Source organism: Palaemon carinicauda, chromosome 42 (genome assembly GCF_036898095.1).
Source record: "Palaemon carinicauda isolate YSFRI2023 chromosome 42, ASM3689809v2, whole genome shotgun sequence".
Classification (NCBI taxonomy): domain Eukaryota; kingdom Metazoa; phylum Arthropoda; class Malacostraca; order Decapoda; family Palaemonidae; genus Palaemon; species Palaemon carinicauda.
Window position 1 is genome coordinate 33,497,702 of NC_090766.1, and position 17,830 is coordinate 33,515,531.

Below are 17,830 nucleotides of genomic sequence, written 5' to 3' on the forward strand. Positions count from 1 at the left end.
ATCAGCTAAGTTTCCAGAGACATATAGAAATTATAATGCATGTGTTTATTTACTTGAAGTTCATATGTAGATTGTGCTTTCACAACGTCCTCTGGAACTTTACAGCAATGCCAATGTACGTAAGGTGATTGAAAGAACAAAAAGTGGAGAACAAGAAAAAAGAACCAAGAGGGAAACATGAATGAGTCCAAAGCTGAAACCTGCTAACTAAAGCACTGGCAACAATGAGAGATCGCTGGCAACTCGTAACATAGGAATAGTAAACTGAGGGTTCAAATACCTCGTTTTAGGGTGCATTTATGTAGGAATAAACAATAAAAGCTATCATAATATTATCTTGATTTAAGAAAAAAAGCAAGAATTTGTTGCAAATCTTTGGGAGCTCATAACTCTAAAACATACTTATCCACACTTAGGTACATTTTTCTCACTTATTTGTTGTTTGATATTAGAGAGAAAGATATCATTGAAAAGAAGAATAAAAATCCCCAAATTCTGTCAGGCAAAATTTTGATTTTCTTTTTAACATTTTTTTCACGATTATTTCCCGTCTAGACGAGGGAAAAAACTTCTGTATTCATTAAAAAAAAAAATAAAGGAAAATCTAAATTATGTCGGACAAAATTGTTTGGTTGATAAAGTAATTTTTATGCTATAAGTTTCAATACAATTGGTATTATAGTAGTTGGGAAAAATGTACCAAATTTTTTTTTTTTTAAATCATGATTTTTGCTAATAAATCCAAAAGTTTTTGATCAAATAACTTGAAATTTTTATATGCTGAAGGTATTATATATGTCTAAAACATATATAGAAATGGTGTATTTGGATTATTAGAAAAAAAAAATGGCGCACATGGCAGACGGTCCCCCTTAAGGACTCTAAGAACTATGTGTAAGAAACTGTGTAATATCTCATGCCTCGGCGATTTGGATCTGTCTCCTCGACCTCTTGACGCTCCAGCCTTAGACAGGGTATGTCGTCCACCCCAAACCCTAAGACCAGAATTGATCTTCTGGCTGTGGCCTGATTGGTGTTTGAGTCTGGGGTTCGAGTCCCGCTCAGACTCTTTGACATTCATGTCTGCAACCTTACCATCCTTGTGACCTAAGGTTGGGGGGTTTGGGGGGAGCCTATAGGTCTATCTGCTGAGCCATCAGCAGCCACTGCCTGGCCTTCCCTGGTCCTAGCTGGGATGGAGAGGAGGCTTGGTCGTTGACCATATAATATATGATCAGTCTCTAGTGGCATTGTCCTAACTGCTAGTGCAATGTCACTGTCCCTCTCCTCTGCCATTCATGAGCGACCTTTAAAACCTTTAAACCTGGTCTGTTCGCCCTGCAGGCCGTCTGAGGAGTGTATCGCAGGCGGTCGCAGGGAGAAACGGGTTCCCTGAAGTCTAGGAATCCAGTAAATTCCCGTTTGAGACAAAAGCCCTTTACGAGATCAGAGACGTCAACCCTTCTCCTCTGATCTTGGGTCCCCTCACGGCAAGTCTTACACCAGGCTAATCCTTGAAGAGACACTCGACCTTTCCAGGCTTTTCTCAGTCACAGAAGCCTCGGCAATGGAAGTGGCTTCAATGTCCCTTCTGGAGGCTCCTTCTTGACTTGACACTTGGTCTGATACAGTCTGCTACCTCGCGAGCCACGAGGACTTGTCAAACCAAGACTCCATGCAGTCCCTACAGGAAGTCCTAACTCTGGGGCAAAGAACAATGTCCTTCTTAACGGCTACAACAGCGATCATGTGGGCAATTGAGTTCTCAAAAGGAAGGAATCAGTAGTTCCCAGACTTCCTTTTGTACCTCAGTGAGGAAAAGCTCCTCTGTCCCCGGCGATAAGGGCTATTGCTCAGCCTTGAGCCTCATCTGTAGACTGAGAAGTGGTTGACCTCTCTGCCTCAGAAGACATCACCTTGGTGATTCGGGGTTTTGAGTGATCTTGCCTCCCCGTTGAGATTAGACCATCACAGTGAGACGTGTCTTACGTTCCCTGAAGGGTCTGCCCTATGAGCAAGGGCCTTGGGCTACTTTCTGAACCTTAAGTCTTCCTCGTACCTCTGTCCTCGGCTAAAGGGGTCAGGGAGCTACATGGTCTGTTTTACGTCTTCACCCATTCTAAGGGATGGTGGGGGGGCGGGGAAGTGTCTCGCAACTTCGTAACTGGGCTTGGTGGCTAGACTCTTAATCCTTCATCTACTGATGAGAGATTTCGAGAATTTCAGTTTTCCAGCCTCAATAAGGGAACACAGGATACAGACCAGTCGTTACTATGCCCAGTCAGGGCGCTAAAGAAATACCTGAAGCGCACCAGACCTTTCAGACCACATCTCGGTCATCTCTTCCTTAATACCAACAAGGTAAAGAAGAGAACCTCTCGCAACACCATCCCTTTCTGGCTCTAGAAAGTTATTGCGAGGTCTTTTCACGGAGACCCAGAGGCAGCACATCCCAGAGTCCATCAAGTTAGGGGAGTGGCTGCCTCACTGGCGTTTAAGAGAAATTTCTCAGTCCCCCCAAGTCTTAAGTGCTGGGGTCTGGAAACGCCAATCTACATTCACCGCTCAATATTTGAGCGACGTGACGCATAGGTCTCTAGACTCCTTTCTATAGGCGCTATTGTGACAGGTCAACGGGTGCTGTAGCTACCTTACGCCCTTTCAGGGGACAGTAACCATTGGCTGAGGATACTGGATACACTAGGTTCTAAGAAGGACATCCATCTATCTTCTTCGTCTCCTTCTCCCTTCCATCTGGGGATCCTAGTCTGTATCCAGTTTCAGCTGGACTCCCCAATGGAAATAAGGTGTGATACTCGTCTGATTTCTCTCACAGGGTATAAGTTCTTCTCGTGGTCACGAGGTTTCCCCTTATCAAGGTCGGGGAAATCCTAAGTTTGAAGGGGTCAGAGTTGAATGTTCCTGACCCACTTCATCCTGAAACATTTGTTTCCACGAAGCTACAAACCTTCAGTCGTGCTGATATTAGGGGATCTACAAAGAAAGAAGATTAAGGGAAGATTGTAGCTTCTAAAGAGTCTAGTCTGAGGACTATCTTTCCTAGGAATAGGGAACCTCTTGGCCACCCTGACCTTAAGACTAAGTTTCCTATAGTAAAGAATGAGGCTTTGTATCAAGTGTAGGAACAATGACAAACTTCTAACAGAGTTTGTATTTTTCCTAACATACAAACCCGAATTCTTTACACAAATCTTCCCTCCATCACCGCCCCCTAGAATAGTCCTAGCTAGAATCCGATTGAAGGTAAACAGCAGCTATCGACCGGCGGTCCCCCCACCACTAACAGGTGGTTAACTACCTGCCCGGCCATTAACGACCTTGTTAAGGTTTTTCTTCCGTATTTTCCAGCTCGCGCTAGAATATCTCCTATAGTAAAGAATTTGGGTTTGTAAGTTAGGGAAAATACAAACTCTGTTATAACTTTGTCATTTTCTTTCAAAATGTCTCGCATTTGAAGATGTTGGATATGGTCCTCTACTGCTAGGGTTTACTGTCTTGGCCACTTCTTAATTTGTACACTTCTCCTTAATGATTGTATAAAAAATTGTAGTTTCATGACTCATTGTTCAGTGAAAGGGTTTTTATTCTATAAGAATCCCAGTATTAATTTAATAGCACTGTGAACTTTTAAATTACTTTACCTATATGTTTAAAATGAGTTTGCATTTTTGTCCTTGGATAGCTTCCCCTGTACAGTATATGTAAAATTATTTTTAAAGATACACTTCTTTACCTAAAGCTTAAAACCTAAAGGTGGTTTTAGATAGCCTCCCTTATATTAGTGCAATTCTTTGAAGATTCACTTCTTTACCTAAAGTTTAAAACTTCAAGGTGGTTTTAAGTGAAGTTGTGTAGTAAATATTTTTAACAATTTTGATATTGTAGAGTGGTGTTTGGGGCTCTTCCTAATTAAAAAGGTATGATCCTGATTGTTATTTCTTCCTAGGTGTTGTGGGTTATTTAATATGGAGAAGGTTTTGTGATAATGATAAGCAATACAATACCTGGGAAGACCTTGAAAAGGGGCTTTCAAAAGAACTGGTGGCTGATCTCAAGACTTTATACAAGTAAGTGATTTTACTGTACAATACCTTACTTTACAATGTTTGTCAAGATACTAAATATTGAAATAAATATGAAGTTGTTTAAGAATCTAGTCCTATTTGACTTAGTGATAGTGTAAATTTTCTGTTTATTGATCCTTTTAACTTTTTTCATGTTGTAGTGATGAGATCGATGACATTGACCCTCAAGTGGCCGTTTTTGAAACTCCTCTGGAAGGTGCAGTCATTGGTAAAACGCTGTCCTGCCTAGTTGTAAGTAATATCTAAAAATAAGGAGATTCTCTTGTATGGATGTTTTTGTTCCTTTTTACAGTTAGTCATTTGGTAAAAGAATAAATTTTTTACATCTACACTGTTCATATTTTCTAGAGGGGTATTTTTGTATACGGTATTGTTGGCCCATGACCCTTTTCTGCTATATAATTAGTGTGAAGTTATTGATAAATCTGTATTTGTAGTAGTGTCATCTTGGCAGCACTCAATTGAAATGTGAATACATTTAATTAGATTTAAAGTCAACATTTTTTTTTGTTAATTCAGGCTGACCAATTTGCTCGTTTGAAAACTGGTAACCGTCTGTATTGGGAGCATGAAACAAGTATGTTAACAGAGGAGCAGAAGATGTGGGTAAAGAAGTCCTCCTTAGCAAGATTACTTTGCAATAATTTGCCTATTGTAAATGTCCCCACTAATGCATTCCTGCCAGTATCGGACACGTAAGCTATTATTTTAAATTTTGTATTTGATTTCATATTTGTTTTTGTTTAACCTCCATGTACACTACTGTACTAAGTTTCTAGAGTTTGGTAACTTGAATTTTCCAACAATTCCAATAGATTAACAAGTATTTATAACTCAGATGTCTTGATTTTTGTTTATTTTTAATAGCTATTTTTTACTGCCAATTCTGGCAATGACATAATCTCATGAGACTGTATTGGATTTTGTCATGAGAAGCAGTTTATAAATCAATTTGGCAGTCTCTTGGTAATTTAGCATTTGTTCCTACACAAAATACTAACCATGGTCATTGAATTGCATTAACAAGCAGCTAAGAGACAGGTAGGAGCGAGGGCGAGCAGACCCACCGCCTTACCTGTTAAAGTCTCCTCACTTGAGTGTTTTTGGTCACATAGAGTACAGATGTACTGATACACTCTTAATCAAACTCATTTTATCTTTTTCAGGAAGTGAATGATGGTTGTTGATTGTTATAAAGTGAAGCAAGAGAGACTGTCTGTGGAGGATAGACTTTGTCTGGTTTTTCTGTTAAACCAACCAGCTATAGTTTCACACACACGCTGTGCTCTTGCGGATGGAATGATTGTTCGTAATCTTCCTCGTGTGCCGAGTGTAGGTTGTGACCGCCTTTGCCTTGTTAGCCGTATGCTTTTTGCTCGTTGGATGTGCCTGCTTGGCGCAATAACCACGAAGTATACGTAGGAAAGGAGGAACCCTCGGGCCTTTGTTGGTGGGCTTTCGTGTTCTTGTGGCGTATGGGATTCTTCCTGTGTTCGGCACACCCCGTCCGACAATGTAGGCTCTTCTCAGTTTGTACTACCGTTGACAATGCGAGTGTAATGCCAATGCCTTCCTTGGTGATGCTGGTGGTGAAGAGTGTGGTCAGTGTGTCTGTAATATCTACAGTGGTTCTCAGTACCTGGGGCCCCAGGATTTAAAAGAAGTGTTCCTTTGGTGATGAGGATGAGGGGTGGTTACCGTTGCATCTCCCGACCCAGTTACCCGTCGCTATTCCCCTATGCTTCACCCTGTCAAGAGATATGACTGTGGAAAGAATTTCTCCAGTGGATGATCCAGGCCTCCTTCATGGTGCAGTAGCTACGGGATCGAGTTCGACTTTTCCACTTTCGTTAGGATCTAGTTGTGGTAATAGAGTAAGCTTAATCTCTTCCCAAAGCAAAGGTTGAAGCACTTGGTCATGCTGGTAACAGCGAGAATTGGTCAGTTAGACAATCGCATCAACTGGCAGAATCTTCTTGGCCATCTTTCGTGACTGGAGCAGCTCGTTCCTCAAGCGGGCGCCTTCACCAGAGATCTTTTAAAGTACTGTTAGTCTCCAAGAACTGCCATTCTTCCTCATACTAGCAGTAGAGAAGGCACAAGTCGGCTAAGAAGGACCTGAACCCTCACAGGGGAGTCCCACTTCACTCTTGGGCTCCTGACATGCAACTGTGCTCAAATGTATCGAAAGAGAAGGGGCACATGCCTCAGCGACAAGGTAGTCTCAGCGATGTGATCAGAAGCAGCAGCATCTACTCTTCAATGCCCTGATACTAGCAGCCTTTCTAGTGCTGCAAGCTTTCCAAGAACTTTGCGGAGGCATCTGGTGGGTTATTACAGCAACACCGCCATGTTGGCTTGAATCTAGCTCTGCGTGCTGATGAAGCGAATGAGTTTCTGGACAGCATTCCATGCTGGGAGTTGTCAGCCAATCACATTCCAGGCAAGATGAATAGACTACCAGACACTTTGTCACCAAGGAAAGGCTTTAGTGGTCCCTTCATCCAGGCACAATGAAGAGCCTTCTGGTTTGCGGGTTCTTCTTGGTTTTAACGGTTCATCATACGGCTAAACAGGAAGTACCCTATGTTTTCTCACATAGTCCAGCCCCACGGTGTGTGTTCAAAGTAGCCTTCCAACACCCATGAGATCATAAGGATGATTACACTCCTATGTAAAACTCTGGTCCATCGGCTAATATACTGTGAGTATGGCAGGACTCTGGTTAATTTGTGTTGCTCTCAGACATCCTTGTGTCAAATGGTTTTCCATTCTGCCCTGTTGAGATCTCTGGCTCTCCAAGGGAAAGTGGGCCATGCTCTAGGGTTGTCATAGAAGGAATTCTTCTCAAGCCTGGTTATCTCTCAACCAGTCTCTACTGCTGTATAATCGATGAAGTTAGGTGAGTAACATGGTTTCTCTTGCCTGTGTGTCCATCTGGGAGTTCTTTGGTCTGGGACAAGGGCACATGGCCAAACTCTGGCACAATCCCAGGTTCAAGCCCTTCTCCATCTCATCTTTATATGAAGCTTAGTGGCACACAGAGAAGAGACTTAGGTGCCCTGTGATGGAGTCTTTCCATAATGCATACCCCTCGACTGCCGAGTATCTTAATACCAGCATGTACCAGAAGTCAGGGGCTATGCCCCAGCATTGCCTTAAGGAGGAATCTTGCAGTTTGCTGGGTGTTTAAAATTGGGGTGTGTATGCACCAGACCACCTTCACAGACTTTATTTTATGGATTACCCACAAGTTCTTGATGCTTTTGCGCCAAGTATTGTGATAGCTGTTCAAGTAGTGGTGTAACTAGCTCAGATTCCTTGTTTATGTTAATGTATAGAGGAAAGTCGGGAGTGGAGGTGACACTCTCTTCTCCATTCTTCCTGCCCCTCTTTTAGGGACGAAACAGTCTAAGCATTGCTCGCTTGATCTAAACCTGTAGACTACACTTCTGAGCTCCATTCTTTTGAACATTCTCCTCCATCCTCCCTAGACAGGGCGAGGATGGTGGAATATATACCAACCCTTTGGTATATTATCCCGGATTGTTATCCCCTTTAGGAGAAGGCATCCCTCCTTTGACCACGTGCCAATCTTCTTCATCCCAGTGATAGACAGACAGGATATTGCTAGAGTCATCTTTGCACCTGTACAGGTCTAGGTAGGTTAACATTACCAGGGAAAAAATAGAATATAAGTTTGGTTCTAAGGGACTCCAGACCCACCAAGCAGTCTCTCCATACCTAACAATGGTTTGTATTTTGTGTAGGAACAAATAAAAAATTTTTAAGCTATTTGTATTTCCCCTAACTATAAAAACCTGATTTCTTTACATTATGCTTCCCTCCTCAGTCATCCATCTTGGTTCAGAGCCAAAAGGTCATAATTAATTTAACAGCTAAGGTCGGGGGCTCCTTGCCCTCACTCCCACTTTTCACTTAACTAATCTTTAAACTATTCAAGAGCTGTCCAATTTTGCGCTGAAAATATACTTCTTGCTTAAGACTTGGGTTTGTACAGCTGCAAAAGATATAAATTACTTTTAAAAAATTTGATTTTCAAGTGGTTTGAAAATCTTAAACAGAGACGTAGTAGTTCAGTAGAATATCTCATTGATTTTGACTAGATAGTCAAAATCAGCAACAAGACAATCAAAAGTAAAGTGGACTTTTTACTAGACTAGGAGATTTCCAGCCCTGTGCAATTTCAAGCTCATGACTAAATGATATTGGCTTTACTGTAGTACTCTGAGGTTTCCGAGGTTTAGTAGAGTGCATGGTTGAATTTAATACATTTTTATTGCTAAAGAAAATTTGACTCGATAGACAAATATTTTGCCATTATGGGTTCATATAGAAACATAGTAATATACTATACAGATATTCATCTGTTATTAAGCTGTATATACACATGCATGCCTTATTTCCCAAATAATCTTGATACAGTACTTTGTTATAAACAAAAAACAGTCACATAGCAAAGTATACTGAAACAATAAATTTATAGAAAACATACTGTTCTGAATCATTTCATGTGGGAATGAACTTCATATTCAGGTAAAGGATTTGTTTAGTAAACTTGACCTGGTATTAACAACGGTTATGATATTACTTTCTTAATTCATTATTTGACTTCACCGTTGCAGGCATTAATCACAAAGTATCAAAAAAAAATTACTAGACTACAAATCATTACTGTACAGTACTTTGTAATTATATCTTATACCGGGGTTTGTTACATCTTAACATTCGGGTTTCAAATGAAAACTCAAAATGATTGAGAGCAATCAATCAGCAGACTGTATGCTTTTATAGACATTTGTTTATTAATTTTATACAATGTATTCATATGGAAAAATATCTTTGCAGAAATCCGATAGTGTCGTGTTCTGAATTGCCAGCGTCAACAATTGAAGCTTGGAAGGATACTGCGCTAATAGAGAAAATGAAGCAGTTGAAAGAAAGCCAAGCCACAGAAGGAAGTGGTGCAAAAGAGAGTACAGCAAGGGGCTCTGAACTTTAGAGAACTTTTTTTTTTTATGCACTTTATACAAAACCAAAAAGTGGGTTTATTTTTTCTTATTCGCAGGACTTTCGATTGTTACTCAAGAATTTAATTTTTAGAAAAATCTTAGCGTAGGTTTGTGGATCATAAATTTAACGTTCTATAGATTAAAATTTCTATATTAATGATGAAAATTGTAAATTAAATTTTGGATCTTTTGAAATTTATAAAACTCTCAATTTGTAACATTTTGCTAAGGGGAAAGCGCATTACAGGCATCAGTTTGTTGTATTTATATATTTTCTTACACCGTTAATATTGCACATTAAATTGTAAATTTTTAGTGATAGGTTTTTATATGCGATCTTCTGTTTTTCAAATAATGTGTTGTCCATGTTTCAAGCTGTGTGTTCTCCATGAGACTGGTTAGATGTCTAGTCCATGATAAGTTGATAATAAAATGTTATTTAATTTTGCCTGTGAGTACCCATTGCTAAATGCAAATGCATTTCTTATTGCCTGCAAGTAAGTCACGAAAACCATTGAAAAGGAAAATTGTGTTTGAAACACATTTAGGTCCACTCACTGCAAACCAATTAACAAGTTGAAACTATAGTTTAACTTTGTATTAAAAGCCTCAAAAGAATTTGAACATATCAAAAGTGTTCAACCAATCAGTGCAATGGTTATTTGTTACCACTTGTTGGTTTTATGATTTATTCATAGTACTCATTATACTTTGGTAGTTCTTCATAATTAATGTTGAATCAATGTTTTATCTTCATCATCATAGAATAGTAATCAGCCAAGGATGATGCCATGGTTGAGTCAAGCAGTGCTGGGCTCTTGTCTACGTACTATAGCGAAGACTGAAATGTCAACTAGTGTACCCACAAAGGATCAGTTTTGCATTCAGTGCCCTGTAGTTATTTCTAGTCTTTTGCCCCTAGCTGCATTCCTTTTATAGAATTTTTCTTTATCTCTGTTCAAGCATTTCTTCCAAATTGTTTTGTAATCTTTTATCTCTTTAATTCTTAGCGCAAGTGCAGTGTTTCTCCACCAGGTACAATTGAATGTGGAGTCTCCTAAGGGCACTGTTCCAAAGCTTATGGCTCAAATTCATTACTCTAATTAGTCTCTAATCTAAATTGTGTACCCAGCTTTATATCCCCTTTGAAGGTAGTACCATCAGCGTACAGTACTTAACGCAGTGATCTGTAGGCATTACTTAAGTCTTTTGTAATGTTCCCTCAGCCCCTAGGTACACTAACTTTATATCCTTGTACTTTAACTTATATCTTGCTGTACAACTTCTCTAATGTTTGCTTCATATTGTAACTGAAGGCTTTTCCTCAGTTGCTCATGGCTTAAAGATTTAAAGGCTGCTCATGAATGCAGAGGCAAGGGACAGTGACACTGCCTTGCCTATACATATGCAGTATACATATGATCAGCGCCCAAGCTAGGACCAGGGAGGGCCTGGCAATGGCACGCTGATGACTCAGCAGGTAGACCTTCAGGCTCTAACAAACCCCCAATCCTTAAATTACAAGGATGGTGAGGTGGCAGACGCCAAAGAAACAGGAGTTTGACCGGGACTCGAACCCCAGTCTGGAGAGCCACAACCCCAACCCTCTGAATGGCCTTGTATACCTCATGTTCATAAATCTAATCAAATCGTTACAAATTATTGCAAACCCCTATTAGGGTTAAGAAATAGGAAATTAGTAACACCTACTCAAAAGAATTAAGAAACTTTGAGGCTGTCCCCTTTTGGCATCACCCCTCCAAGGAGGAAAGGGGGGAAAAGAAATAGTACCATTATACTGTGTAAATGTGAAAATACAAAATAACTTGTAAATGGCGAGTGCTAACACTGATCCAGAAGCGTTGTACTTTAGGCTAATTATTACCAAAGGGTCTTTAAAAAACATTTTAGTCTTGTTTTACCTCCTTTTCATATTCCTTTCTTCCATCATGTTATCCAACTCGCATTAACTTTGCCTATGTAGTGTAACCATGGGATTTTCTATTTGTTGCACATAGGTACTTGAATGGCTTCATAGGCCTTTGTTCCTGGCCTTTTTGCCTAAATTCATAAATACATTAATTCATATAAACATAGGGGATTTGTATGAGAAGAAATTTGCATAAAATTGTAATATGCAGTACTACAAAAATTATGCCATGCACATTGGGGGATAGTAGACAAAGGAACTTTTTGCAGACTTTTATTTTGGCCCAGATTGTAGGTCAAGCTTGAACCTTCGATTTCTGATTTATCCTCATGTTTGTGGTTGGTGTCGCTAGTGAACCTCGTGGTGTGTCAAAGGCATTAATAAAGCATCTTTTGGGGGTGTTCCTGGGGTCCCTAGATGCTCATGCTTTATATCCTTTTACTTCATCTCCATTCCTATTGATGGCCAACACATGAGGTACATGGAACCATGTACAAATATTTTCTCCCATTTTAATCCTTGTTCCTGTTTTTTTTCCTTAATTCTGTTGTCTAAATTCTCTCTACTTTATAGCCATAGTGTAACTAATTTTTTTTCAGTTGCACCGAATGGTTTTCCCATCCTTAGTACTTGGCAATGTGATAATTTAATAAGGAATATCTTTATACCATAAAGAGCAAGATTACTCTAGCAGAACATTTGTTTGTTAATGCTAGTCGATCAACTTGAAATGCCAGAGTTTCTTGGTAAAACGTACTTAAATCATAATCATATGAAATTTGAATTTATATACGAGGAAACACAACCCCAATTATTATAATAACTATCTAGTCATTCAACCTTATTGTGAAAATAAAGAAGTTTCCCATCATAGAAACACAGTACAGAGTATGGTATTACAGTAAATGTATGAATGCACACATATATATATTATTATGTTTACACAATCATATGTTAGTAGAAAAAGTATAAATTGAAATTCATCTAAACTATCTAGCCATTTACATCGATCTACTTCCATTTTTTTTCTTGCTATGTGGTCTCTTTGTACACTACTATACTGTCAAAGCTTTTCGATTCAACTGTAGTATTCAATTACAGTTTCACCTTTAGGTCTTTGTACACAGTTTTGTTTGCTCTACTAATCACTGGACTGTCCAACCAAATCCCTCTGCCTGTCGGCATTACTTGGGGGTCTTACAGCTTTCCTTCATCAATTGCTGCACTTATTGATATCCTTCCACATTACCTTTGTTCCCACTTTCTTTCTTCCATCTTTTTGTCATACCCCTCTAACTTTTATTTCATAGTATAACTACTGGCTTATCAGTCAGTTGCATTTCGGTGCTGAATGGCCTCCCTAGCACCAGTTGAATGGTCCAATTATTTCGGCTCTAACAAACCTTACGTTATTTATATATGGATGTATTCTTTTGACGAAGCTGTAAGGCAGCCAATTAGAATTGTGGTGCGAGGTGGCAACCCTACCCAGACAATGGGTAGAAAGTGGCCGTGAATGCTACCTCTATGTATATACTCAGATCGGAGATTTAGTTACTTTTTTCCTTTGGCTCGTAGAGAGCGGTTGTCTCTTCTCTCTCCGGCTCAAGGCTTAGCCATAATTGTTAGACAATTGTTGATATTGTAGTGAATACCTTAACCCTGCATACGTAACATGGACCCCATGCGTGGAGGGGGCGCACGCGCATAACCATATTTTTCAAGATTTGGCGGGATATTTCAGCTTTGCCCGCCGGGTCTAGATGCGCGGCATCAGTTTCTGTTGTGATTCGATCGAGGACGGACCCGCCAAGTTGAACTCCAAGAATTCGCCGGCTCATAGCTCCTCAAAGTTTGCTTGGTCACCAGGTAGGTACCTTATTACCGAACAAAGTAGAAACCTCAAAATTGTTTACTTTTACATTTTGATATATATTTTGTAGTGTTATTTATTAAAGTTAATGAGATTTTGAGTAAGGAATTTTGAATAGTGTTGCCATATTGTGAGTTGGTTACTATGAGGCTTTGTTGCCAAGTGTGCTGGTAAATAAGTGAAAACTAAAGTGCATTTTATTTTTCTCTTCAGTTTTTGAAGATGCCAAAACGATTCCCATCCAAGAAGGAAATTGAGGCCCTTTTGGAATCTGATAGTGATGCCAGTGATGCTGAAACCTGTGTGAACAAGGCTATCTACCAAAAGTCCGGTGACATGCCCGAGGAAGATGCCGTGGCTGTGTCACATGGCAGCTACTTTTCCCTCTCGCCAAGATCCTTCTATTCAACCTCATTCAACACCTCTAAGGAAACTGTGCCTCCCCTGGGCCTTGTTTCTGGTCGTCGAGTGAAGAGAAAGGCGATAGCGACTTCCAAGAGGAGAAAGAGGAAGATTTTAGACGACAACGATGAAGACGTCGATGACCGGCAGCTGACCTTGACACCCTTCAGGAGTCCCTCAGGGAGGGCCCCTGTCTCATAGTTATCGAGGTCTCAAAGTATTTGGGATGCCTCTTTGATACAAGAAGAACCCTTTGTGTTGCCTTCAGTATCATTGCCAGAGCCAGTGACAGATGGCACCATGAAATTTAGTGCGGTGTTAGTTCCATTGAGTAATGTGGAGGATGGGTCGTTGGTGCAAATGACGTTGCAGAGTTCTGGAAAGTCATTCCAGTTTCATAAATCATTGAGGTAGGAACACACTTTCAACTTTTAAAATTATTCAAGTATATTTGGTATCCACATGTAATTTTAGTCTTATATTGATATCTGAGAGAGCAATAGGGAAAATACCTTAGTCAAATGGCCCCCTCAGAATTTTTTTTTTTTTTTATTTTCTAGTGTTAATTATTCATTTGTTCCAACAAGGAGTACTTACCTCGAACTACTTTCCTAGGAGGATCTGGGATATCCTCCCAACCGTCCAGAATTTTGTGTAGTTTACCCTACTCCTGTTTTCTATGCGGGGTAACCTCTGGCAGAGTGATACGAGCCATGAGGTGATCCGGGGTCAGAGAGCATGCTTGCTCAGGTCTCGATCTCCAGTAAGTTTTGTGGTCGCGTCGCGATAACATCCCGACGCGCTCTCCTTACCCAGTGCGACCCTGTGCCTCCCCAACCCCCTTTGTGTCCCACGCGGTTCCCTCGTGGTCCCTTCGTGCTGTTCCTTATCCTTTTCCCTCTGTGTTCCTTTGTCTCGCGGTGACTTAATAGTGCGCAGTGGAGCATCCCCATCGTTGCCCTGGGCCTATGGCCAGTAAATAGTGTGGTGCCTTCCTCTCAAAACCTGAAGTTGACTCGCACTCCTTGAGTTCTTCGTGTAGGGGCAGTGTTTGTTCTCCTACAGCCATGTGTCCAGAGTGCAAGCCCTGGAACGAGGTGCAGTGGGTGCATAACGGCACCAAGAAAAGGAAGTCTTCCAGGAGATCGCCTAGGAAACCGAACGTCTCATCGCCTCTTGCTTCGCCCGGAGCATTGTCGGATAGTGTGTCTGCCGCCTTCCCCTACCCAGAGTAGGGGACGAGGTGAGTCGGTTGCGGGGAAGAGGCCTGTGGCCCTTCCCCTGGAGTCTGAATTACCAGATAGTGGGGTTGTGTCATCGATCCAGGAAAAGGGGGGGGGCCTGAGGGAGTGACGGGAGTGTGTTCGGAGGACGGAGGCCTGGTGCATGCGGGGCCCGTCTCTTCGGACGATCCTATGTGGGGAAAGACTGCTGCAGCCTCTTCTCCCGCCTCTTGGGCATGTGTTTCAGGTACGTCCGCAGCCGAGGTGAGTCCTCCTTCTTGGCGCCACGCCAAGGAGGAGGACTCACCGCCGTCAAGACCCCCTCGTGTGGGTGCCTCCGAAGACGCCCTTCAGATCACCCTTGAGGCTGGAAGGGGAGTTAGAGACCTGGTTCCCCAGCGAGGAGCTTTCCCGCTCCCCTCCAGCGCCTTCAGCTACGCTCCTGTCCGTCTTCTGGGAGCCTTCGTTGCCAGCTGATAGACGCGTGGACCCGCCAGCAACGCGGCGCGACTTGGACCCTTCAGTGAGGTCCTAAAAGTCTTCGGGCTCCTCGGTCGAGGCCTTCTCCTACTCCTCGGAGGATGGAGCCCCGAGGGACCATAGAAGACGGCGAGATAGGTCCCGCAGGAGACTGTCACGCTTCCGCTCCAGATCCCGCCACGTGGGGAGGCATTCTAGATCCCCCAGGAGGAAGTATAGGAGAAGCTGCTCCCCGAGAGAAGAATGGGTGCGGGTCGTCATCCCACGTAGACAACAACTGGAGGCTTCAGCAGTTCCGGGCACCTCGGGCTGGCTCCCAAGGGCTCGCTCGCCAGTGAAGTACGTCTCCAGCAGCAGGTACGATCGACGGAGTCGTCTCTTCAGGCCCCAGCGGACAGGCATAAGTCCACGAAAGTTCTGGCTCCATCCGCCCAGCGGAGAGAGTCGTCCCTTCGGTTTGGCAGCCGCGTCCTGGCCTCAAAATCAGCATCGAGTCGACCGGAACGTGAGAGACACTTTCCTTCGACGGGCAAGCCCGCAGCCTCCTGGACCTCCGTAAGCAGAGATAAGCCCAGGGCGCATCCCTCCGTCCCAGCGGCGATGCCAGTCCTCCAGCCGGAACCGCCGAGACTAGACCGCACCAGGAAGATGCCTCCTTCCCAAGCGGCACCCTCCGTCGGTGTAGAAGGCTCGGCCGCAGAAGTTTCGTCCTACAGGAGAGTGATAGGCCTCATTAGGCGTCATCACAGGCTGGACGAGCCTAAGCCCTCCACGGATGAAGAATGGCTCTCGGGCCTCAGCAGGCTGGTAGATGCACCCGTACAACAGAGGCCCTCACTAGCGCTCCCTTTGGCTAGGGACGTTAGGCTGGGTATGGCCCACGTAGACAGGATCGTGGCCAACCACGCAGAAGCCCCCAAGAATCAAAGCACCTCCAAATTTCTCCAGGGCCTCAAGACCCAGAGATGTTTGTACCTTTCCGAAGGGCACCGCGCGGGTCCCTGTACGGTGGAACCAGCAATCGCCATCCTGGGCCAGGGAGCAGCAGAAGAGAGAGCTACCACCGCCCCAGTTTACTTCTCCCCTTCGGAGACTTCCATGATGGAAGAGCTAGCCAGGGACCTGGTATACATATCGTCGAGGCTAGATTGGTGGGCCTGCACACTGGTGGGTTTTCAGGCCTCGCACGATCTCGCAGTTCCGGAGAACCAGGCTTTGCTGAAAGAGCGGATTAGCTCGGGGGGGTAAGGCCCTAAAATCCCTCTCTTACCAGTCCATCGCTCGGGCCGCCAATTGGGTGCTGCGGAAGAGGGACACCATGCTCAGCAAGCTCGTCTGGAGACTCCCGGACAGAGAAGCGAGGGCCCTGAGGAACCTACCCCTGTGGGGTGACTCAGTGTACCCCCTGAAGGCAGTGGAGGAGACAGTGGAGAAAGTCAGGAAACTGAAGGATGCAGGAGAGCCCAGACCCCCTCCAACGAGAAGACCGACCCATAGAAGGCCTCCCGCCGACGCCTCGCTCCCTCCTCGCGCCTCACCTAGCCAGCCCAGGAGAGACGCTCCTACTACGGCCGGGCCTCAACCTTCCCAGCCCCCCTGTAGAGGAACGCCTGCTACGCAGTCAGCCTTCAGGCCTTCTTATTCGGCCTCCAGAAGAAGGTAGGGAGAGAGGACCCCTACTCCTGCCGAAGCCTCAGGTGGGGGGATGCCTCAAACGTTCTTGGCAAGCAGGGCAAGACCACGGAGCAGATCCGTGGACCGTAGCAGTACTAAAGGAAGGGTACAGCTTGCCCTTCCTGGCGGACCCCCACCTCTGATACCAGATCTACAGGCAGGGTGGTTGGCACCCAAAGATCCCTTGAGGACAGCCCTACAAGAAGAAATCTCTGCGATGCTGGAGAAAGGGGCAATAGAACCAGTCAAGAACCGAGGTCCAAGGTTCTACAGCAGACTCTTCCTGGTGGAGAAAGCGACAGGGGGCTGGAGACCAGTCATAGACCTCTCAGCTCTCAACAGGTTCAAGATGGACACCCCGAAGTCGGTCCTAGCGGCCTTGAGGGAAGAGGACTTAATGATGTCCATAGCCCTCAAGGACACATACTTCCAAATCCCTGTTCACCCCTCCAGCAGGAAGTACCTAAGGGTAAAATGGGGTACCCAAACGTTGCAGTTCAAGACCCTCTGCTTCGGTCTGTCCACAGCCCCTCAGGTCTTCACGAGGGTCTTTGCAACAATCTCAGCCTGGGCACAAGAACAGGGCATCCGCCTGATTCGGTACCTGGACAACTGGTTGTTACTTTCAGCCTCGGGAAGTACTAAGGGAGCAAGGCGCGAAGCTCCTGCAGTTCTGCAACGTCCTGGGTATCATCATCAACCTGGAGAGGTCCCAACTGATACCCTCCACCAGGATGAACTACCTCTGAATGGTCCTGGACTCCCGGTTGGCGAGAGCCTTCCCTTCCGCGGAGAGACTGGACAACTTATATCAGATCCTTCGGCCCTTCCTGTCAGGGCAGCCCAGGAGAGCCAAGGACTGGCAAAGACTGATAGGCCACCTCGTGTCATTAGAGAAGCTGGTCCCCCAGGGGAGGCTCAAACTCAGGGGAGTACAATGGAACCTGAAGGAGCTCTGGAACCAGAGAGACTCCCCGCACAAGGTGGTCCCGATGTCCCTGGAGACGAAGGAAGTCCTAGAGTGGTGGCACGACAGATAGAACACCCTTCGCAGCCGACCCTCTGGAGATGCTTCTGTTCACGGACGAATCGAAGGAGGGTTGGGGTGC

The 17,830-nt window shown here is 44.0% G+C and overlaps 1 protein-coding gene across 1 annotated transcript in view; it reads left to right on the forward strand.

The window, feature by feature from the left end:
- Positions 1–9,582, forward strand: part of LOC137633299 (chorion peroxidase-like) — a 35,753-nt gene extending 26,171 nt beyond the window's left edge. Inside the window, exons 12-15 of the mRNA XM_068365521.1 lie at positions 3,968–4,088; positions 4,247–4,337; positions 4,626–4,801; positions 8,976–9,582. Coding sequence (XP_068221622.1) covers positions 3,968–4,088; positions 4,247–4,337; positions 4,626–4,801; positions 8,976–9,129 — 542 coding nt within the window. The 3' untranslated portion in view covers positions 9,130–9,582. The remainder of the gene's footprint in view (positions 1–3,967; positions 4,089–4,246; positions 4,338–4,625; positions 4,802–8,975) is intronic.
- Positions 9,583–17,830: the final 8,248 nt, after the last annotated feature.